Source organism: Sarcophilus harrisii, chromosome 1 (genome assembly GCF_902635505.1).
Source record: "Sarcophilus harrisii chromosome 1, mSarHar1.11, whole genome shotgun sequence".
Classification (NCBI taxonomy): Eukaryota; Metazoa; Chordata; class Mammalia; order Dasyuromorphia; family Dasyuridae; genus Sarcophilus; species Sarcophilus harrisii.
Genome location: NC_045426.1, coordinates 302,471,688 through 302,495,359, shown reverse-complemented (window position 1 = coordinate 302,495,359; position 23,672 = coordinate 302,471,688). Strand labels below are relative to the sequence as shown.

The 23,672-nt window shown below is 32.3% G+C and overlaps 1 protein-coding gene across 7 annotated transcripts in view; it reads right to left on the bottom strand.

Moving 5' to 3' along the window:
- Positions 1–23,672, bottom strand: part of MRTFB (myocardin related transcription factor B) — a 240,255-nt gene that overhangs the window by 15,358 nt on the left and 201,225 nt on the right. For 6 of the 7 annotated variants that reach the window (XM_031944439.1, XM_031944460.1, XM_031944454.1 and 3 more), the window contains 4 exons: positions 12,253–12,500; positions 3,652–3,790; positions 1,884–2,900; positions 533–667 (listed from right to left, as the gene is read on the bottom strand). In XM_031944439.1, the coding sequence (XP_031800299.1) occupies positions 533–667; positions 1,884–2,900; positions 3,652–3,790; positions 12,253–12,500 (1,539 nt within the window). The remainder of the gene's footprint in view (positions 1–532; positions 668–1,883; positions 2,901–3,651; positions 3,791–12,252; positions 12,501–23,672) is intronic. The other variant, XM_031944470.1, reaches the window with a different exon arrangement.

The following is a 23,672-nucleotide window of genomic DNA, read 5'->3' as shown; positions in this document are numbered from 1 at the left end:
TTCTGATGAGAAAGATTTTATTTTTAAAACGTTCTTGATTTGAATTTTTGAAAAATATAATTGAAGATATATGCTTTCACTTAGAAAGACTATTTGAATAGATTTTGGAGGATTGCCCATTTCTCCAATTAAGAGTTGTGTTATAAATTATTCAGGTAACCTGGAGATTCAGATGTTTTATGTATCATTCCTTATTCTTGGAGACAAAAAAGTTAGAATGACTATTATTTTACAATAATAAATTGATATTCTGTGTCTAAGTTAAGTAGATGGCACAGTGAAGAGAATGTTGACTTGGAATCAGGAACACTCACAGTACAAATCCAGCCTTAGCTATTTACAAGCTGTGAGATCCTGGGTAAGTCAATTAACCTTGTCTGACTCAGCTGTAAAAGGAGCCAGAGAAATAAATGCAAACCACTCCAATATCTTTGACAAGAAAACCCCAAATGATGTCATGAAGAGTTGGATATGATTGAAAATGACTGAACAACAATTCAATGTCTACTGCTCCACTTTAGTAGTTACAAACCTTTCTTATTTGTTGAGGCTGGTTGAGTACTTGGTTGAAATTGTCTTGTTTTGGATGGGATGTTTGGGTTAAGCCAGAGGGAGATACAGGAGCTGATACTTGGGGCTGAGTTGTAATTCCTACTTGCGGTGGAGCCTAGGAGAAGAATAAAAAATTATTCATTTAATCATGTGAAGACAAAAATTAAAGAAAAAGCAGTGCTTTCAAAGCCTCGTTTATAGTAAATCAGTAAGAATAAATAGTTTGAGAGACAAATATTAATGAATGTGCTACTGTCATTTATAGAAACCAATGAAGATTTAACTGCCAGATTTTTGGATGCAGAAACTTAATTTTCAAAATATGCTAAGATAATTGTTTATTTTAAATTTTAATTATTGTATTTTAAATGACAGAATTTGGTTTTGTTTACATATACCTAAGAAATCCTAATCCAAAGATTAGAATTCATGGATCCATTATTTTTCCTTAAAAAACAAACAATCCACAGCAACTGTTTTTACTTCACTATTTTGAGAAAACAAGAAATTGTAATAAAAGGAATGTATAGTAATCTAATCATGATAAAATAATTTAATAATCTCATTGTTTTCTTACAAGGATGTACTTGAGTCCTATTTACATTTTATCTTGTTCATCTATTTTAGAGAAAGCTTATCCAAATGATTTAAGGTATAAAATATGCAGAACATAAATAAATGTCTAAACATGGATAAGGATCCTATGATCATAGCTAATAGTAGTTTCTCTTAACATTCTCCTTGCCAAATTTCACTTTATCTTTTCTGTAATTCAAAATTAAACTATTCTTGCATGAATATAATTATGCATTTTTAAGTACTCCATAATCTGTCTATGCCATTAATTAAAAAAAATATATATATATATGTATACACATATGTAAAAGATATATTAAAATACAAAGACATTGATCATAAAGATCACAAGGTCTAAGAATTTAAAAATTTTATTTCCTGTCTTAACTCTGCTACTAATATTCTTGGAAAAGTCTCTGGCATTCATTTTCTTGATCTGTAAAGTTAAAAATATGATGAAGTTAGATGATAATTCATCAAGATATTATGAATGAAATTTAGCCAAGAGGATGATGTCTGGGATAATCTACATAGTGATATGGAACCTCTTCTTTATGCACTTCAAGATCTTAGAAAACAAAGGGGAAAGTTTGAAAAAAATTTATTTTATTTAAAGAGTGCTATCTAAATATTTAGATTTGAATAACCCTGCCAGTTTTTTACAACTATTTTGTATCTCCATTACCAATTAATCATGAATAAATTTTCATTTTGATTTAAAGGAAAAATGAGTAGTTAAAAGGTAAACTTCACACCTGTAATTTTATACTGCCTACTGGTAGTTGAACTGAAGTAACATTTGAACCCTCGATAGACACTGGAAGTAGCAGCTGTGCAGTTTGGGTGGTTAGTAAAGCTTGAGGCTGAGCAACAACTGTGGTTTGAGGATGTCTCTGGGAACTCACATAATACTGAGAGATGATGTTCTGCTGATCAGCTTTGGCCACAGGTACCTCTTGCTTGATAACTACGGCCTTTTTGGCAACTAGGTTCTGGCCAGCAGTAGATCCTGACTGGCCTAAAGAATGGCTGGCTCCTGATATTGATTGCCTTGAGCTAGAACAGTCAGGGAGAGAATTCTCATCTTTAACAGCAGGAATGACATGCTTTTGATCTACATTATTTACAGAATTAGCTGTGGGCTGGGGTGCTGGTAGTGGCTGCTGTCCCCGTTTTTCAACTTCAAGTTGCATTTTTAGTACTTCCACAAGTTTTTGTTCTTGTTCCAGTTTCCTTTTTAGCTCTTCAATCTGTTTTTCTTTCTCCTGAAGCTTTCGGTCCTTTTCAGCCACATCCAATTCCATGTTTGATAGGCCTCCACAGGTAGGACTTAGACTATCTTCATTATTTGTTACCCTCAAAGGAGATGAACTTAAAAACTGGGAGGGGGACATCATAGTCATAATTTCTGTGAAAGTATCTGTCATATTAGTATCATCAGTACTAAGACTGGAGTGTTCTGAAGGAGATGGGGAGATCGGCAGAGGGGAACTGATGGTTTCAGTATGTGTCACACTACTTGTTCCAGTAGATGATGTTTCTGACTTAAAACTGGGAATGGTGCTAGCAACAGAATTATTTAATGTAACTGGGAATGCCATAGTAACTTCTGGATTGCTAGTGGCTACAGTAGAAGTGGATACTGCAACAGCATTGCTGGTGGAAATACCACTATTAAGCTCTTGGTAAGGTTTCAGACGTTCAATTAGGTCTGTCTTGGTGCCTGACACTGGTAAACCCCTTAACTTCAATTCCATCTTCAGTTCAGCTACCTGGATAGAAAATATTAAGATTAAATTATTTTTCTCTTTTAGGAGATGAAGTTTTTATATAAGTCTGCAATAAAATATTGTGAAGATATGAGGCATTTAAAAAAAATTTAACCAAATGAAATATGTTCATTTAGTTAGGAAGGCTTTTGCATTTGGTTATATAAAAAACAATTAATTCCAAGAATATGCTTTTCAAAATATATACAAAGTATTCCGAAAAGAATTAGTGCATCTGTAAGCTATTTAGAGCTTGATATGCTAATTCTTTTGGGACACTCTGTATATGAAGCCATCTCATAGCCTTCTTAAGTGAAATAGGAGTATGCTAGTGAATTTATTCTTTTGTTAAGGATCTTAAAAAACAAACAGTATTAGTGTATACTTCTTTCTTGTGCATTAAACAAAATATCTGCTAGAGTCCAAACCTGGCATTCAATAATATTTATGTAGTTTTTTTCCTTCCTGTTTAAATTGGAATGACTTTAAAACACTTTCTAAGGGTTTCAATTAATTTATACACAAGAATAAGGAAGAAAAAGCATTGAAGGGAAAAAAAAAGCATGTCCCTCCAAAGGTTAATGTATTTCTTCTAAAGTTAGAGTTTTTAAAGGAAATCATTCTCATTTGCTAAATATAGAAAATGGTCATAGTATTTAGTATTAACAAATTAATACTATATAATAAATTAATAAAAGGTTTGCCTTTTATTAGTCCATATGGATGCTAAGTTTCTTTTTTAAAAAATTATTACCTTCAAATCATCCAGGCTAGAAGGCAGTGGTCCCGGTTTTCTAATAGGAAGAGAAGTAGTCTGTCTCGTGTTGGCTCCTGTTGTAGATGCATTATTGCTCAAAGTTGCATTTCCACTGTTATGTTTGTCATTTAATGGCCTTCAAAAGAAAAAGAAAATCAAATCCATAGTTTTATATGTTTTTGCTCAATTTTAGCAGAGCAACTATTTGGTCTAAAATATGAATTTGTCAGCAACAAATTCTTTACATGCATTTTGGAAGACTATTAGCTATCATTACCATATAAAATTTCTAGTTTGAAATTTTATATAAAAATAAGTTCACTGTCCCAACATTACTCATTTTCTTCAACCTATGTTTTTCAGTTCAGTTCAGTTCTTCAGTTTACAGAAGATGGGATGGGAAAGGGTTCCAAATCATTTCCCCTCCTATCTTGATCTCATCTAAAACAGTACTATACTTTTTCAATATAATTATGAATATGGAATAAGGTTTGACTTAAGTTATGAAGTGAATATTTTTCAGAACAAATAGGACTGATTCATCATTTTTTTTCTTTTATAAATTAGCATTTATTAGATTTTTTAACCTGATAGCCCTGTTGAGAAACTTACAGATAAGATGTTGTTTTGACAGAAAAGATCTATTTTCAATGAAAAGAGCTTGCTAAATTTAACATGTGAACTATGACCATATTAACTAAGTCGTAGTATATAAAACAGCTATAAATCTAGATAGACATAATTTCCCTAGAAAGTATTACAGGTGTCAATATTACTCTTTGCTATGTTTTGGCACCTTATGTGAATGGTTTGCTTTAGAATCTGTCCTTTTAAGAGACAGTATAACTAAAAAGCATTATCTCCTTATTAGGGCAGTTATTTTATTTCCCAACTACTTGATATATATATAATCAGATTAGAGATGAGAAAAGTTTTCTTTTACTTTTATACAAATGACTTAAAATCTTTTTCAGATTTTAGAAAACACCTTGAAGTCTTAATGACAAGGACTAGTGAAATTTACGAAATCTATTGTCACTCCAACTGTTATATAAGGAAAAACCGGCATTGAATGAAAAAATAAGCATGTCCACCAAAAGGTTAATGTATTTCTTCTAGAGTATTTGCCTTTTATTAGTTCATATGAGTGCATAAGTTTCTTTTCTAAAATTATTACTTTCAAATCATCCAGGCTTAGAATACAATGGTTCTGGTTTTCTAGTAGGAAAAGTAGTAGTTGCTAATGTATTCTTTGCATAGTATGATGTTTTTATGTATATCTGACAAAATAAGGGTATGATCCCCCTTCACATTTAGAAAATACGCAGCTACCTAAATCCCCAAATCCTCTTCCATGTTAGTTCATTTGATAAGGAAATATCAAATTATTCTTTAAAATACTGCCTTTCATCTTTTTTTAGCAATGGTCTTCTAGTTACTCAGAAGACAGATTATTAGATCAGTATTCATGGCCATCAACTATATCTCTTACCCTTTTTCTTGAATGTATGCTTCCAAAGTTAAAACCAGTACCGCTTCTTCACTTCAGTTAAGCCTGACTTATCCATATAGTTTTTTTCCACCTTCATGCCTCTGTTCATACCGTTTCTCTTATCTGCACATTTAAACTCACCTCAATTAAAAAGCCTTGCCTGATCAACTCTACATCCTTTCATATAGTTCTCAATTTTTGTATAATATGCCATTATTTTTTAGGGTGTGGGGTGTGGGGTGTGTGTGTGTGTATAGAGAGGAAAGACAAAGTAGGGAGCTTTATTCATGAGATTTTTTTGGTGTAGAGAATTTTTTGGTATAGGGAACACTCCTGACAAAGAAACTCCCTCTAATAATGAAAAAGAGCAAATATCCTGTAACTTAAAAGTCTTAGAGACTTGTATGTGGGCACTGAGAAAGTAACCTTCTCAGGATCATACAGCCAATAAAGGTATCAAAGAAGAAGGTATCTCTGGGATCAGAGATTAGAGCTGAAATCAGCTCTGACATCAAGATAATTAATCTGTAGGTATTATTGGACTATGGGGTCATGTGTGTAAAAGAAGGGGGGATTGGTTTCTGGGTGATGGTACCTTTGGAATCTCAGCCCCTACACTTTTTGGTCCCACCTGCCCTTCACTCATGAGGCTCAAGGTGCCAAGGACCCACAGGTACTAGGGATCCACTAGGATTCCAGGCCAGCCTCTAGCAGAGGCAGGATTCCCCTGAACTGGCAAAGTCTGTTGTGAATCCTTGTTTTACCCTTTGCTGTTGAAAGAATTAGGCCAGACTTGCTTACAACAAAAGGCAAATAAAGAGCCCAACTCCCACAAAACCTGAGCCCAAACCTGTCTGGAGTGTCACCCCTGCCCCTTGAAAAAAGGATTCAGGAACATTCAAATACATTGTTATTTCTGACTTTTCTGGGCTAGAGGTGAAGGTAGCTTTTGTTTATCTTTACAGAAGATGAGATGGGAAAGGGTTCCAAATAATTTCCCCTCCTATCTTGATCTCATCCAAAAAGAAAAGATCCAGAAGAGAAGGGGAAGGAAGGGACAGCACAATCAGAAAGAATTTGATAGGGGCAAATAATAACACTTCCTTGGTCGCCCCCTGAGGCTATGTGTCTTTGGGAAAGTCATCTTCCTCTGACTCATTTTCCCAGCTGTTAAGATGAAGGTATTAAGCTTCAAGGTCTCTGAGATTCTTTTCTGTGGTTTGGTGAGTGATTCATGCCCACAAACATGGGAAGGAGAAGGATGATTGCTTTTTATACTTCCATGTCTTAACTGAACCTGGCTTCTTCCTGATAGAGCTTCAGAGGCTATTTCATTCATTTATTCATTCATTAATTCTACCACACTGTTATTATTTTCTGCTTTATTTAGTGAAAAAAATTTTTTTTGGTTTCCCCAAATATACTCAAATTCCCTAAGTGTAGGCATGATATATGTAACCTTTTCATGTCTCCCTAATACAAACAAATGAATTAAAATTAATTCATTTAGTACTTTTTGAATATATGAAAAGCATTTTAAAATGATGCTAGATATTTTGCATGTTAAAAATATTTAACCTGTTTAAATAAATACTATTTGGTGAATACCAGGGTCAACAAATATTTGTAGTTAGAGACTACATATATGGATTTGGCTCTTCTCATCATTGTGATGATTCAAGGCAATTCTAAAAGACTTAGGATGGAAAATTCCAATTGCGTTCAGAGAGAAAACTATGGTGACTGTAAGTAGATAGAAGCATAGATTTTCACCTTTTATTCTTTTTTTCTTTCTTGTATTTTTCCTCCTTTTGAGCTGATTTTTATTGTACAACTTGACAAATATGGAAATATGTTTAAAAATGAATGGTGAAAATGACTTTTACATGTATTTGGAAAAATGAAATATTATAGGAAAAAAAGAGATGAGACTACATATTCTTGAAAAGCTATAGAATATGTTTCAAGAGGACTGTATTCAAAGATAATTCATTACAATTAAAGTCTAGATTTTACTTACTAGAGTTTCTTGTGGAGTCTTTTTTTTTGGGGGGGGGAATAGGGTGGGATAGGTGATACTGGGTTCTCAATATCTCGCCCAGATTAGAAGTGTAAGCAATTTTAGGCTTAATCCTGCTGGTGACAATGGGAATTCTCCCTAATACATATATATTTGTTACCAATATGGGCCAGTTTGCTACTCCTTAGGCAGCTAGGTCTCTTTCCAGTATCAGGAATTCCATAAGATATCAAAATGTAATTTCTTGTAATGAAAGAATAATATTTATAAATAGCTAACATTTATATAAGCACTTTAAAATTATTATTTCATTTGTTCCTTTAAGACTAACCTTAGGAGATAAGTGCTATTATTATCCTATTTTATAGATGAGGAAATCGATACATAGAATTTAAATGATTGCTCAAAATCACATAGGTAGAGAGTGTTAAAATGAATAAAATATGAAGGAAACTATATTCCTAGTTTGAAGGATACATGAAATAGCCTATGTCCAAACTCTCTATAGAATTAAAATAGTTACTTATACTTGAATGAAATGAAGTATTTCTGCTTTTCTAACAACCACTACTTCTTTTCTATTTTCTTCACAGTTTATAATGTGGTTATTTAAGTAGTAAGCAGATGCTAAAGAGTAACTACTACTTAAGATGAAGACAAAAGGACTATTAAAAAGCTCGGTTTAATTTTCTTCTTCTTTTTAATATGAATAAATAGCAGGAAATAAAATGATCCCATTGCATAGTCCTTAAGGTTTATTTTATAAGAATAAGGCAACATATTTACCACAGTATCATGGACAGCAAAGGGTTGATTTGTAGTGCTGGACTTTGAATGAAGAGAATTATGTTTCTAAAACTTGTAGTATAAGTCACTTATTCTTTTGGTGACTCAGTTTCTCAGGTGAAAAAGGAATATGTCCTATAGCATAAACCTCACAGTACTGCTACACAGTCAAATGATGTAAAATATAAAAAGTGCTTTGTAAAATTTAACAACATAATTATTATTACTATTATTTTAAGCCTACCTTATTAATTTTTTTTTCCAGCCAGGGTTTCTCAGTCATTTATGTAAACTTCATTTTTTAACCATCCCAATTCTCTACAAAGTGTAAACTTTTTTGGTGGTATTTTCATTTTAAGTGAAGAGCTTGTTACTGCAAATAAATCTCTTAATTAGTAGAAGATATGGAGGATGCTTCTTTGTTCACCTACTCCAAGTAAATACCGCTGAATAGCAAATGGAATAACTTTTATTGAAAAGACTTTCTTGTAATGGATTCACAGCCTGTGTTTTCTTTGCAGTAGCTTCAATACACAATTATTATTATTTGCCTGTTATCCAGTATACCATTCAAGCTCCATAACAAAGGGAAGTATCCTACTGGAATGGAAAGAGTATGATAACAACGGAGAGTCAAGGTGATGGAGAGGAAACATTATGGCCTAGTTTCCTCTAAACTTTCTTACAAAAGTCTAAAAAAGTGAACCAGACTAAAAGCTATTAAAGAAAACCAAGAAAAAGTCACAGTGAGTCATTTTTCCAGCCCAAAGTAACTTAGGGAGACAGAAAGAAATCTATGGAAGACTGGATAAGTTCTGTCCAAAATCTTAGGCCACACAGAGCATTTTTGTGCCTAGGAGGAAATCAGAGGAATATGGAAAAAAAATTGGCTCTCTATGGATAGGTGAAAAGTTCATGACCAACAAGAGATAGAGAGGTTCCACAGGAGGTAAATGGGATAATTTTCATTATATTAAAGTTTTTGCACAAACAAAATCAATGCAGCTAAAATTAGAAGAAAGAATCTATGGGAAAAATTTTGCCACAAGTTTTTCTGATGAGGATCTTACTTCTAAGGCATATATTTTACATTATATATTACATGCCACATATATATTAATATAATAGTATTCATATGTGCATACATCATACACATATACACACACTCTGATTCAAATTTATAAGAATAAGAATTCTTTCCCAATTGATAGTCAAAGGTTATGAATAGGCAGGCTTAGAGAAAGAAATTTAAGCTATCAATATCCATATGAAAAAATAAATAATTAATACTCATAAGTATTATAACTGATATAAATATAAACACCTAAACAACTAATATTTAGAGAAATATAAATTAAAATAACTCTGAGGTACCATTTCAAATTACACGACTGACTAAACTGACAAAACAGGAAAATGACAAATGCTAGAGAAGCTCAGGAAAGAAAGGTACTATAATGTACTATTATTGGAACTCTAAATTGGTCCAAACTATTCAGGAAAGTAGTTTGGTATTATGCCCATAAATCTATTTAAAGCGGTCCTCAAGAGTCTCCTCTCTGACCTAGTGATACCACTATTCAGTCTATACCTCAAAGATATCAAAGAAAGAATTAAGACTCAAATGTACAAAAATATTTATAGCAGCTTTTTCTTTTTTTGTGGTGGTGAAAAAATAAGGGGAAAATGTCTATCATTTGAACAATGGCTGAACAAGTCATAGTATAATGAAGGTGAGGGAATACTATAATACTATTGTGCTATAAGATTTGATGAAGAAAATGGTTTCAGAAAAACCTAGAAGGACTTCTATTAATCAATTCAAAGTGAAGTGAGCAGAACTAGGAAATCAGTTTATATAAATACTAACAACGATATTGGAAAGATAACTTTAAAAGACTTGGAAATTGATTAACATAAGATTGATCATATTTCCAGGAGGACTCATGATGAAACAAACATGTTATCTACTTCGAGATAAAAAGATGCTGAACTTGAACTCAGATTGAAGTATCTTCTCTCTCCCTTCCTATGTAATCTATAAGACCTTTTATGGGGATATATTTTTTAAAAAGTTCCTTAGATAAAATTCTTTTTTCTCTTCCTAGAATGTTTTGAAATCACTTCAAAATTAATAAATTGAGTCTGAAGTGAATTTTGAAAGGCTTGGAGAGACTTACATGAACTGATGCTAAGTGAAGTGAGCAGAACCAAAAGAACATTGTACATAGCAACAAGATTATGTGATGAACTACTCTGATGGATAGATTCCTTTCAACAATAAGGAGATTCAGGTCAATTCCAATAGACTTATGATGGAGAGAGCCATCTGCATCCAGAAAGAAAACTATGGGGGACTGAATATGGATTACAACATAGTATTTTCACCTTTTTTGTTTTTCTTAGCTTGTTTTTTTTTCTTTTTAATTTTTTTCCTCTTTTGATCTGATTTTTCTTGTGCAGGATGATAAATGTGGAACTATGTTTTGAAAAATTGCACATGTTTAATGTATACTAGATTATATATAATGTATACTAGATTACTTGCTGTACAGGACGGGAGGGAAGGGAGTAAAAAAATTTGGAAAACAAGGTTTACCAAAAGTGAATGTTGAAAATTATCTTTCTTGTATTTTGAAAATAAAAAGATGATATTAAAATAAAATAAAAAATAGCAAAAGTGAATTCATGGTCTTTCAAACCCTCCAAATTTCCTTGCCATTGATGAACACCATTTTACCATGAACCAAGTTCTTTTGATTTTTTTTTTTTGAAATGTTACATATTTCTCTGTCTCTGCCTAACTAATACAACTACTATAGTACAATGCGCCTTTTCATTTCCAGTTTAAAAAATTATAGCAGAGGCCTAACTAGAGAAAATTAAGAAGTAGGGAGCCCAGATATTTATTATTCCATTGGATTAATTTTCCTTTAATAGGTAACAGAATCACATTTATTTGACTTAAAGGGGTTTTTAAGACTGTTTTGTTTTAAGAATTTATAGATGAAGAAACTGAGACTCAGAAAATTCAAGTGACCTCTCCAAGATATACTGTTATCTAGTACAGGTACATGAACTTGAACATTTTCTGATTTTCAAGTTGAATAATTTTCATTATACTATGATGTGATGTCATTCTCATATTCAAAATTCTTCAAAGACTCTCGAGTTTTATTCTTTTTCAAGGAAATATAATATTATTAACATGAATATTGCTTCTACTGATGCATATCAAAATCTCTCCGTAACTTGGCAGATGATTTTCAAGAATAGTCATAGATTTATCATTCTATGATCAAACTAGCGAAACAGTTTTTCCAAACTTAACAGGTCAACAGTTAAAATACATTCTTTTCATTTTTGTAGGAATGGCATAACTTATGCTTTATAACTTATAGTCTCCTTCACACTATAATAAAGTATTGGACATTATAAGATTATCTTCTTTGACAGCAAATCTAAATTTTCCATTCAATATTCTATATAATACACCTATTAATACACTCACATTATGTCTATTCATATTTCTTAATACTCAATACAAACTCTTCACTATAGTTATATTACTTCTATAAGTAAACAAGGGTTTGGTAATTGTTGCAAGTATCTGTGTCTCGCTCATGTTTATTTTTCCTGAAATGACCTCTTTTCTTCTCCTCTTATTGTAGTTCTTTTTGGTCCTAAGATTGCTTTCTACTCTTATCAAGTGACTTCCTCCCTCCCATCCCCCAGAGCTTTTGTTCATGTGTAATGTATCGATGTTACTATATAAGAAAGTAAATTATCACAGTATTATGAAAATAATTTCAACTTTGCATCCTCTGAAAGGATCTCAAGGAACCATTTACAATCTATACAATAAAAGTTGTCACTGAACTATTTATTAACTATCTTGTATCATTTGCTATTTTTTCATGTATAATAGTCGTCTCACTTGTAATTTCTTTGAAGAGCTGTGTCTATATTTATATGGCTCTCATATCACCGAGTGCTATGCTGAGCACAGAGAGATACTCAAATAACTGCTGCATTGTATGTAACCAGCCACTTCTATTTTTCTGATAATTGCAGAGACCCTTGTGTAGAATACAAAATTATACTACTAAAGATGGGTTTGAACCCTCAATTATTGACTTTTTAAGTTATCAGAGAGTTACTTACTGGTCTATCAACTTCATGAGGGAAAGAGCAACAGAGAAGAGCTTAAGTATAATTCTAAGTCTTTAGTAGCATGATTTCTCAGTTAAAGAACATATATATATCCTGGCAAAGAAAATATTGACAAAATCTTCCATACTTGAGTGGTGCAGGTAGAATAGTCTGGTAGTTGTAGTGTTGTTGCTGTTGGCTCAAGATCTGTAGCTGCAGGAAAAGCTGCTGTTGCTGTAGCAAACGGGCATAGTTGGAGTCCATCTGTGGCTCGTTCTTCTCACCTTTCTGATCTGGTGGAATATACTGATGGTACTTCAACTTCTTAACCCGTGGTTTGGGATCTTTACATTTCTTGCTTCGATGCTTGTCATTTGGATTCTTAGGATGACTTTGCTATTTAGAGAAAGAAAAGAAACAGGAATAGTTTCATAGATGGCACATACTAAAATCTATTCTCTTACATGTCTAATTTGATTAATTTGTGAGAAAAATTCCCAGGAATTAAGACAATTTTTTTTTTTGCTTTGTACCTTTTTTCTCTCAAATTAAGAATGACTGCAATCAGATCATCCTTTCCTTTTTCAACATCCATGTTTATATGAACACAACCAATGCAATATATTTCAGGTGATGATTCATAGACTAGTTGAAGGTACTGTTTAATTTGATAAATAATCAAATTTATTTTTATTTATGAATTTTAGTTTCAAAATTTATTTCTAAAAAAGTACAAAAACATTATAAAGGAATTTTATTCTTTTAACAAGCCCTTAAAAAAAAAGTAAAGGAAACTTTCAAAGCTTTCAGTTTGCCATTTAAATTATGCACCTAAATGATAATTTTTTGTTTCTTGATGAGTACTAATATTATATTTAAAAACTATATTAAAAATTTTATTGTTACTATTTTTCCAATTAAAAAGTATGTATCTCCCTCAATTAGAATAAGAAAAAATTAAAAGAGAAATTAACCCTTAATAATAACAGATATGCATAGTCAAGCCAAACAAATGTCTATATTGGTCTTGTTTAAAAATATATGCCTCAGTCTGCATTTAAAATCCATCACCTTTCTGGTAGGAAGGGGTTAGCATACGCCATTCTCTAGAATCTTGTTTTGTCACTGCATTGATTGAAGTTCTAAAGTCTTTCCAAATTGTAGAACTATATTTTAAAGAGATTTCATGTTTTGTAAGAATTTTTCTAAAGATTCTTTTTATTATTCGCCATTACTTTGGTGTATAATCTTTAAAAATATAAAACTAAAACTAAAACATATTTGTGTAAAAAAATGGAGAACAATTTCTTACTTAAAAGAATATGTTACTTAATATTAACATGTAAGGTTGTAATCTCTCCAATGAAGTGACTTCAAATTTCTATTATTCTAAAAGACAGATTATGGAGTCATTATCATTAATTCTAAAAACTCTAAAAGTATTTGTCCAATATTTTTTGGGAAGTCAGTCAATGTAGTGCCAGTGCTCCTGATAATTTTATTAAATGAATGCAATTCAAATTCCTAAATAGAACTGAAGTCAATTTATATCAAGCAAAATTTCATGAAATTAAAGGAGTAAGTATGGTTTTTATGTCACATTTATTTAGTAAGTAATTCTATTCTTTATATTTCTTTTATACAATTCTTCAGGGAAAAGATCTGTTTTTTAAGATACCAATGGCAAAAACAAGTTAGATATTCATTATAGTTTGTTAATTTGCATACTGGAAAAAACAAAGAATGGCTACATGTATGAATTATATTTCAAAGAATAATCAAATCACTATGCCAAAAGCTGACCTATTTATACCTCTTCTTACCATTAAGTCTGCCGTCAAAAATATATGACTTATTTCTAGAAGCAAAAGTATTGCCATCTTCAAATCATTCTGAATTATATTTAACTATTCACTTAATACCTACACACTGTATAATTTCTATTCAATGTGTCATATAAAGTAAATCATCTGCTAACTGCTTTCTTCACTTTGATCACTGTGATCTGGAATTTTTTTTTTCCTTCTAAAGCAGCTAAATATCAAAACCAAAGTAGTATTTTTTTAAAAGTTAGGGAAGAAATTATATGCTAGAAATATCCTAGTCAGTAATAATGGTTTGAATTATTAAAGGCACGACAGTTTTCTGAAATTACCTATTGTACCTGTGTCTCCACTTTTCCCCACACAACTTTATTTGAAAATCACTGATTTGATTTAGATTAAGATGAATTAAACTTGGAAAAAAATACATTCCAGTAATGACAGCTGATATTTCAATAGTACTAATATATGTTTAGCAATATATTTTATATATTTTATCACTGGGGTAGATAATATCATGTAAATTAAATTTTTTATTGATAATTTTAATGTTTCTTACATCATTGAAATTTCTCCCAGGATATTTCCTTCAGTCCCAAGAGAGCCATTCCAAATAACAAATGCTGATTTCAGCAAAAATTATCAATACATGGAAAAACTTTGATCATATGTGCAATATGGTCACCTGCAGAGCTCCCACCTTTGCAAAGGAGTATGATGAGGATGTCTTCACAAATCTCTTCTTTGGAGCCATGCTTTGTAGTTTTGATTGTTTCAAATTTGTTCTTTCTGGTTACATTATTGTAATCATTATATGTATTTTCTTTGTTCACACTATGTCAGATCATATAAATCTTTCCAAACTTCTCTGTATCCATCATCATTTTTTCTATTATAATATTCTATTTATAGTCATGAACCAGAATATTTAGTCATTCTCCAGTCAATGACAGCTACTTTGTCTACTTGTCTTCATCTATTTAAAGTTCTTTATTTCGTTAAAAAAAAAAAAGCTACTATATTTTGGTGCAGATCGACAGTTATCCACAAACCACCTTCTCACCCCCCACCCTACCCCTAAGTCATTGTCCTCCTAAAGGTATATAAGTCTAGTAGAATCTCTAAGTCACAGAGTATGGATATTTTAGCTACTTTATTTGCATGACTCCAAATTACTTCCTAAAATGTCTGTACAGACTTAAAGCTTGAACAACAATGTACTAGTCAGATTATTTTCCCATAATACCTTTAACATCAACTATTTCAATCTTTGGTCATCTTCACAAATTTGCTCTATATGAGGTGAAACTTTAAAGTGCTTTGTTTTGCATTTGTTATTGGTGATAAAGGGTGATAAAGGGATATGGTCATGTTTGCAATTTTTACTTATCTTGGACACTTAAATTTCATATAAGAAATGTGAAACAAAATTTTTCTCTCAATTGACTGGCTTCCCTTTTTATCCTAGATGCATTACTTTTGCTTGTGCAGAAGCTTTTCAGTTTCATATAATTAAAGTTATCTATTTTATATTTTGTAACAGCCTCTATCCCTTATTTAAGAATATATTAGAGCAGCTGGGTGGCTAGAGCACCAGCCCTGAAGTCAAGAGGACCCTGAGTTCAAATCTGACCTAAGACACTTAACACTTCCTAGCTGTGTGTCCCTGGGCAAGTCACTTAACCCCAATTGCCTCAGCCAAAAAAAAAAAAAAAAAAAATCTATCTATTTACCATAACTATGGAAGGCATAATAATTTGCTTCTCTTCTAAATTTTTAATGGTATTGTTTTAAATATTATGGTCATATATCCATTGAGAATGTCATGAAATGTGGCATAAAGTGTTATGAGTTATTGTCATTTTTTTGTTAATATTTGCATGGCCCAGCCATAATTATTTGAATGTTCTATCTATTGTTATTTATTTCTTTAAAGAGAGTTTTTTGTTAACCAATCTATACAAGAATTTTGTATGCTTTAGCAGACTGTACTCCAAATATCTTAAGCACTGTACTGTTATGTGGATTGGGATTTCTCCATCATTGCCTTGTGCCCTGAAATATTGAGAAAGTTTCTAGTATATATTCTCATAACATATGATGGTTGGTTTTAGATACTTATTTTGATAATTATAAAAAAGGCCCTCTTGTAGCTATACTTTGTAAGTTTGTTTTTTAAAACAAATAAATATTGTACAAAGGCTTTTTAAAGGCAAATATTATCCACCTTTTACAGATAAGAAAATTGATCCTCCAAGAGAAAGGCCTAAGGTCACACAACTATTAAGTGTCAGACACAGGATCCAAATACAGGTCTTCTGGCTCCAAGACCTGAACTCTTCTATTACTCCACACTTACTCTTCTATAAATGCTATAGCTAATCTCTATTTGCATCTACTATAAATAATATAGATTGTTGGTTTATGGATATTGACAATTTCTGTGCTGATTACTAGAGACAATTCCACTGCACCTTCTGTTGCTTTCCATAATTAAAATTTGTCAATTATCTAAGCACCTTAGCTGTTACTTTTTTTAAATTAAATTTTACTTTATTTTCAAAGATCAGCCTCCTCCCTCTTTCTACTGTACTTCCACCTTCCAACTGAGAAAGCAGTGTTACAAATATGTACAGTTCAAGCAAAACAAAATTTCTCATTGGCCATTTCTAAAAACATATCTCAATTTGCACTACCATCACACTTCTTTGTCAGGAGGTGGGTAGCATGTTTCATCATGAGTCTTCAGAAATTGTAATCGGTCATTGTGGTGTTCAGAGTTCCCACATTTTGTTTTAATCTGCCAAGATTCACATTCTCACACTCTACTTCCCACCTACCTCTAGCTTTGTGCCCCAACTTCTATTTTCATCCCAATTGAGAACACAAGAAAAACAGATCTCATTACATACACATAGAGTCAATCAAAAACAAATTCTATATCGGACATGTTCTAAAAATATTTATCTCATTCTGCATCTTTTACCAGGAATTGGGACAGCATATTTCATCATTAGTCCTCTGAAATCCTAGTTGGTCATTATTCCAATTAAAATTCAGCACAGTAGTATTCCATTCTTTGCTACCTCAAAAAGAATTGTAAATAGCCTTAGAATTTATTTTGCTTAGGAGTAATCCCTCCCTTAATCTATCCTCCTAGTCCCTCTAATTCCTCCTCTCCTTTCTCCTCTTTTCCCGTTGAGGGAAATGTTTTGTACTCAACTATATATTTGTCCTCCCCTTTGACCAGTCCAGATGTGAGATTCAAGCATCAGCTACTCCTACACCTCTTCCTACCTCTCTACTTCATGCACTCTTATTATATGAGAATTTCCTTTACCCTTCTTTTCCCTGCACTATATTCCTCTTCCACTCTCTTTAAATAATTAAGACATAGGAACTATTCCTAGGATTTTGTCTAACTGGACTCTATGGACATTATAGGACTCAGAGGAAACACTATCATCTCCTCATATTTGAATATAAAGAATTTATCCTTATTTAATCCTTTATCACTATTCACGTTTATCTTTTTTAGGTTTTTCTTCCTTTCTGTACTTGTATTTCAGAGTTTCTCTGAAGCTCTGGGTTTTTTTTTTTAAAGAATACTTATTAGTCATTTATTTCATGAAATGTTCACTCTCCCATCCCTTCCTGCCCCCAGTACCATTATGTTAATTTTTCCTAAGTTATTTTTTTTTGCCTATAAGCCTTTACTCCTGTGGCTTCTTGGTACACTTGAATTCTTTCTAGATGCTTACAATAAATATACTTTAGCCTGAAAGCTCTTAATTTTGGCTGTGATATTCATGGGAATTTTCATTTTGGGGTTTCTTTCTAGTGATTGGTAAATTCTATTTCAACTTTGTCTTCTCATTATAAGACATAGAGTAATTTTCTTTTAATATTGCTTGTAATGCGATGTTTTAACTCTTTTTTTTTCCTTTTAATTACAATGCTCAGACAGTGCAATGATTCTCCAATTTTTTCTACTCGAGTTTCTGTGTCATTAAAAATTTTTTTTGGCTCTATGAAGTATATTACATTTTTTTCTCTTTTTTTCCTAGCCTTTTGATTGTAATATTTTTTGTTGCCCTCATGGAGTCATTGGCTTCTATTTGGTTCCTTTGAATTTTAGGGGTGTTTGGTTGTTTGAGCAAGATTTTGTACTTTTTGTGTCAAGCTGTTAGCTTCCTTTCCAATTCTTTCTCCTCTAGTTCTCATTTCATTGATAAAAACATTTTACTCCTTTTAAAAAAAATCGTCTCTTCATCTGTTTCAGGAATTCTAGTTTAATTTGTGCTCAAGCTATGTTTTTTTTTCCCCTGAGGCACTGCTTGTAGAGACACTTCCTGACTTTGAATGTGACAGTAGGACCAGGCTTTGCATACTTGTAGAGGAAAGGGCTAGCTGGACCTGTTGCTTTCCTGGGAGTATTGAAGTTTGTGTTATCCCTAGATCTCAGGGACAAGCTCAGATTGAAAACCTGCAAACTATGAATATTCTCAAAGTGATATGATCCGGAAGCAAAGTTGGATTGCTCTTCCCACGGCCTGATTTCTGCAAACTCCTGACCTGGTTTTTTTGAATCTGAATAAGAATAGAATGCTGATGGCCTTCATCCTTCTCAGCCAGCTGGAAAGCTCTGTTGGCACAAAGAAGCAGAACTGAAGTTCCCCTTTGTTTGGGATCCCTGCCCTGGTTATTCTTCAGCAGCCTATCTTAACCTTTGGAAGTAAAGCTTTGGACTGCTCCTGGAGTTTAAGCCATACTATTACTACTGACTTCTGAACAACCCACCTTTTTTCACTACATTGGCTAGGCTGGAACCACTGTTGATGCAAGTTTCCTTCTCACTCCCTCCCCTATGAATGACCAGGGACCAAGGAAGAGTGCGTGACAAAGTTGTCTCAGTACCTGCCCCTGTGGCAGGGCCTGATATGGGTCTGGATTCTTCTTTCATGCTGAAGTGCTCCCACCCCAACGTTATTCTCTAATGTTCACCAGCCTCTCTATACTTTACCTAGATTTCTCCAACAGGATATGATCTGGTATTTTTCTAGAACTGTTAGGATGAATATGTTTACAGGAATTCACTGAATTGCTTCCTATTACTCCATCACCTTGACTGCCTTTTCTCAGACATTTGAACTTTCTTTTAAATTATACAAAATGGAAATGCCATAGAAGTCAGAAAGTAAGGCATTTATGTTAATTATACAAGGCTTAAAAAAAAAAAAAAGATTACCTCCTTATCCATATTTCAAATTTAGACTTTTTGTTATTGTTTTCTGAATACTTTGGTAATACATGTACTTTGACTTGTCACAAAATAAATGTCAACGTGCCTCGGGGAGAATATTTTGGCACTAAAAAAATTTAATGGCATTTATAAAAATGCTAATATTAAAAGCTATCCATTTTACCCCTCTCGAACTTCCCTATGTGTTGCATATATATGATGTTTAACCCAGGTTCTGGCTGTCACTGCAATTTTCATTTCTCTTAAGTTTCATGTTTCTGGCAGATATTTAACCCTCCAATGCCCTCAAACCAATCATTTTTAATGTTAAGATATTCTTTGCTTTCTTAGTTTTTAAGTTCTTACAGTTTTCACTTTGGTATATTTGTTTAAATGCTTTTTTTTGGTTACATTTTTCTTGTATTGGCTAGAGTCTGGCTTTTCTATAAAAGGGGAAACATATGACAACAGTCATAGTGACCTAATCAAGAATTCAGAATTACAATCAATTACTCTGTTTTTGGAGGAACTTGAGTTCTGTTAATGTACTACCAAAAGGGACTTTTAAAATTGACTGGTATTCTATACCTCAGAGTCTCTCTTTAGGAATGTGAACTATTTGCATTCATTGAGATTTTTGCTGTTGTCTGAAAATTGCTTTGAACCCTAAGGGCAGTATGGAATTTATTCTCAAGCTAGCACCCTGAGAAGAGTGCATGAACTAATTACTATCCTTATTGTGTTTGTTTAGTCATTTTTTTGGTCATGTCCGACTCTGTGACTCCATTTGAGGTTTTCTTGGCAAAGATACTAGAATGGTTTACCATTTTCTTCATTCATCTTACAGATGAGGAAATTGTTGCAAATGTGATTAAACTGACTTGAAAGTTACATTTGACTTGAGAAAAATGAGGCTTTCTGATTTCTACTCTGGTGCTCTCTATATTGTGCCACCTTGCTGTCCTATTCTTATTGATATGGAGAATATGAAAAATGAATGATAATCTGCCTAAAACTATTAAATTAGTGGGCAGTTATGGTACCTTATAAATATCCAATGCAATTTTATTAATGAGACCATGCTAGCTATGTAATAATATTAGACCTTGACACTTTTATTTCAGTTGTTTAATAGTTTCTTTGAAAAAATAAAGCTTTATTTGGGGGAAAGAAGATAAAGTATTCATTATTGCCAGTTAATCAGTTGCATATTTTTGGGGATAACTATAAAAATGCTGGACAATGTAAAAATACCAAGTCTATTTTTTATATTATTGATAGGGAATAGTTGGTGTATATATTAAAAACAGGTCTTCCTGGAATCTTTTGGCTTTCTCTAATTATAACATCTCCAGTATAGTAAAAAGGCTGATGAATAGGAGATTTGGTTTCTGGTACTACTACTAAGAAATGTGAAATGTATAACCTTAAAGTAATCAAAGCCTCTTCAAATCTCAGTTTTCTCATTTAGAAAACGAGGAAAATTTCTGCCCTATTTCACAGATTGTTCAAGTAAGATCATAGCACACAAAGGTTTTACATGAGACTTATTACAAAAATAGTACAACAGAATCAACTCATCTCGTTTTATTGATTTTTTTTTTTGTTTTACATCATAGTTTTTTACAGATATGCCCTTTCCTTCAGAATAATTCACATTTTCCTGAATCCACATCTACTATATCCCAGCTTCTTAAACTGTGGATCATGACCCATAGGGTCTTGCGAAATTATGGTTATGATCAAATGTTTGATTTGTGTCCCTGTTTTGTATATCCATATACCCAGAGTCACATAAAATTTTCTTGGGTGAAAAAGAGTTATGAGAGGAAAATGTTTTAGTGCCCTGCACTGTACCACCCTATTTCTTTCTTTTTTTTTTTTAATTAAAGTTTTCTGATTGTGAATTTTAGAGTTTAACAACTATAAATGCTTCTGAACATTTGGTCAATCAATAATAATTAAACCTTAGTCTAAATTAAGGCATATATACATTAAAATAGAAAAGTAAAAATTATGAAAAAAATGCTTGGGGGCTTTCTTTACAGACTGTAAAATCTGTATTTTGCATCCTTGATTTTATTCATTAATTTTAAAAAACAAAACTACAATTGAATATTACAACAAAAACAATAGTACACGTCTTAGGATCATTGTAGTCCTTTACTTACTCACCACTATATAATAAAAGCTAGCATTACAAGGAAAGGTATTTTCCATTGGCCCCTATTCAGATATTTAACTCCACACCTCTGAAATAATATTTATCACCCTCATAAGCTTCTCCCATTGTAATGGTCAACTTCTTTCTTGAGATGGGTTCAAAATATGCCAGTTTTACCTGACCCATTTTTCAGTTTCCTCTACTTGCTTTCTTTTCCAATAAAGTAACTTTTCCTACAGAGATGAAGGAAAACCATTTTCTAAGAAGTCTGCCCAAAATTGAATTATAGAATCTCTTTCCCATGAGACCTGTAATCAACTGGAATCCTCCATTTAATATACATATTTTGGCCAGGATGAGAGTAATGACTATAGTTCTACTGTTCTACTGTCAAAAGTTGATACTCGTTTTCGGAAAGCTGCACAATAATCCAACCAAACTGGATATCATACACATGAAAAGGTCTTAATTTTTAATAGTTTTGTCCTTTTGATCCAAAAAATTGATAATATCTCCTAACTCACATCCTGGTTCCTGATGACCTTCATCATAGAATATTATTCTCTGACCTTCTTTCATGGCCTTGCTAATATGAGCTTCCAGAATTTTTTTCTTTTGAACAATCTTCTTTCTGTTACAGCTTGATCTTTGGGGCTGATCTGTTTCCCATACAGACTGATTCAATTTCCTGAAGGCTGTTGTTGTTTGTCCTTTGTTAGTTTCAGGAATTCTTATTTGCAATTCAGCACCTCCATATTTTTCTTTTACTATACTAGACCCCGGGGTTAAGACAGTCAATCTCCAATAGTAGTTAGTGGAACTTTATAAAGGAATAGCAAAATGTTATAACATATAAAAAAGGCCCCTCACTAAATTAATAAGTCCCATTAAAGTGTTATTTTGTCAGCCTTTTCATTTGCCTAAGAGCAAATGAAAAGCCTAACCTTTGACATATTTTAGAAAATAAACACACGTTCACTGTCATCTATTTCTAATAAAAATATATTTTCTATGGATAAATATTTTCTTATTAATATATAGATACACCAAATATATGATAATTCACATGAATTCTTTTAAATTTTCAGAGGAAAAATGAACAATTTATATGTAAAAATGAAAGTTATATAAATCTGAAAGTAAATTTTTATACTTCCTAATCACATTAATTATTTGGGATACAATTCAAATTTCTCTGACTCCTTCATAGATGGGTTCTTTTAAATGAAACAAATAATTCAAGTTATATATTCTGTTCTTAGTATATGGTAAACTTGTTCAGTTTTTTTTTTTCATTTGCATCCAACTTTGTGACTCCCTTTGGGGTTTTCTTGCCAAAGATACTGGAGTAGTCTGCCATTTTCTTTTCCAAGTTATTTTTACAGATTAGAGAAATCCAAGGCAAACAAGATTAAATGACTTGTCCAGGGTCACACAGCTAGTAAATGTCTGAGGCTGCATCTGAACTCAGTTCTTCCTGACTCCAAGCCTGGTGCTCTATCCATTGGGCCACCTAGCTGCCCTATGGCAAACTCATGTTTTGTTTTGTTTTTTTCCCAAGGAAAGTAAATAACTTGGCCAAACATTACCATTATGACAACTGTCTTAAAACCAATTCCTCAAAACCATTGTTTTGAATTCTTATGACATTATTTTATAAAACAAAATTGATAGCAGGAATTTAGAAGTGCTTATGATATTACAGAGAATATAAAATTCATTTTCCTTGCACTTGTTTTAACCATTTCCCTTACCAAAACAAACCTAATATAACCACCTATTACATTTTTTTGTTGTTTTTTTGGGAGGCAGTTGGGGGGATTAAGTGACTTGTTCAGGGTTGCACAGCACAGCTAGTAAGTGTAAAGTGTCTTAAGACCAAATTGAACTCAGGTCCTCCTGATTCTATGACCAGTCTTCTATTCACTGTGCTATCTAGCTGCCCCAAAACCATCAATAATTTCCCTCAAAACACTTTTATCTAAAAATGAGATTGACATCATATTATTTAAATGTTTAAAAATTCATTTAGTACTCTACTCCCCTAAGAAGTGAGCATAATTTGAGTCACTGAAGTTAAGGTGTGAATAGGTAATTAAAATGGATAATCTGGAAAGTTTCAGGGTGATTAAAAAAGATAAACAAAAAAAAAAAATTCCAAAGATAATCCAAAACCAAGAAATCAAAGCCATGGTTTAAAATTAGAAATCAAGAGATAAGAGTCGGTATAGGGCAAATTGAAAAATAGGAAGTTTGGTTTGCTTAAATCTCTATTGTTTCTGATCCTGTATCTATTAATCAAAACTGTTCAGCTCAATGCCTTGGTCCTGGGGGGTTAG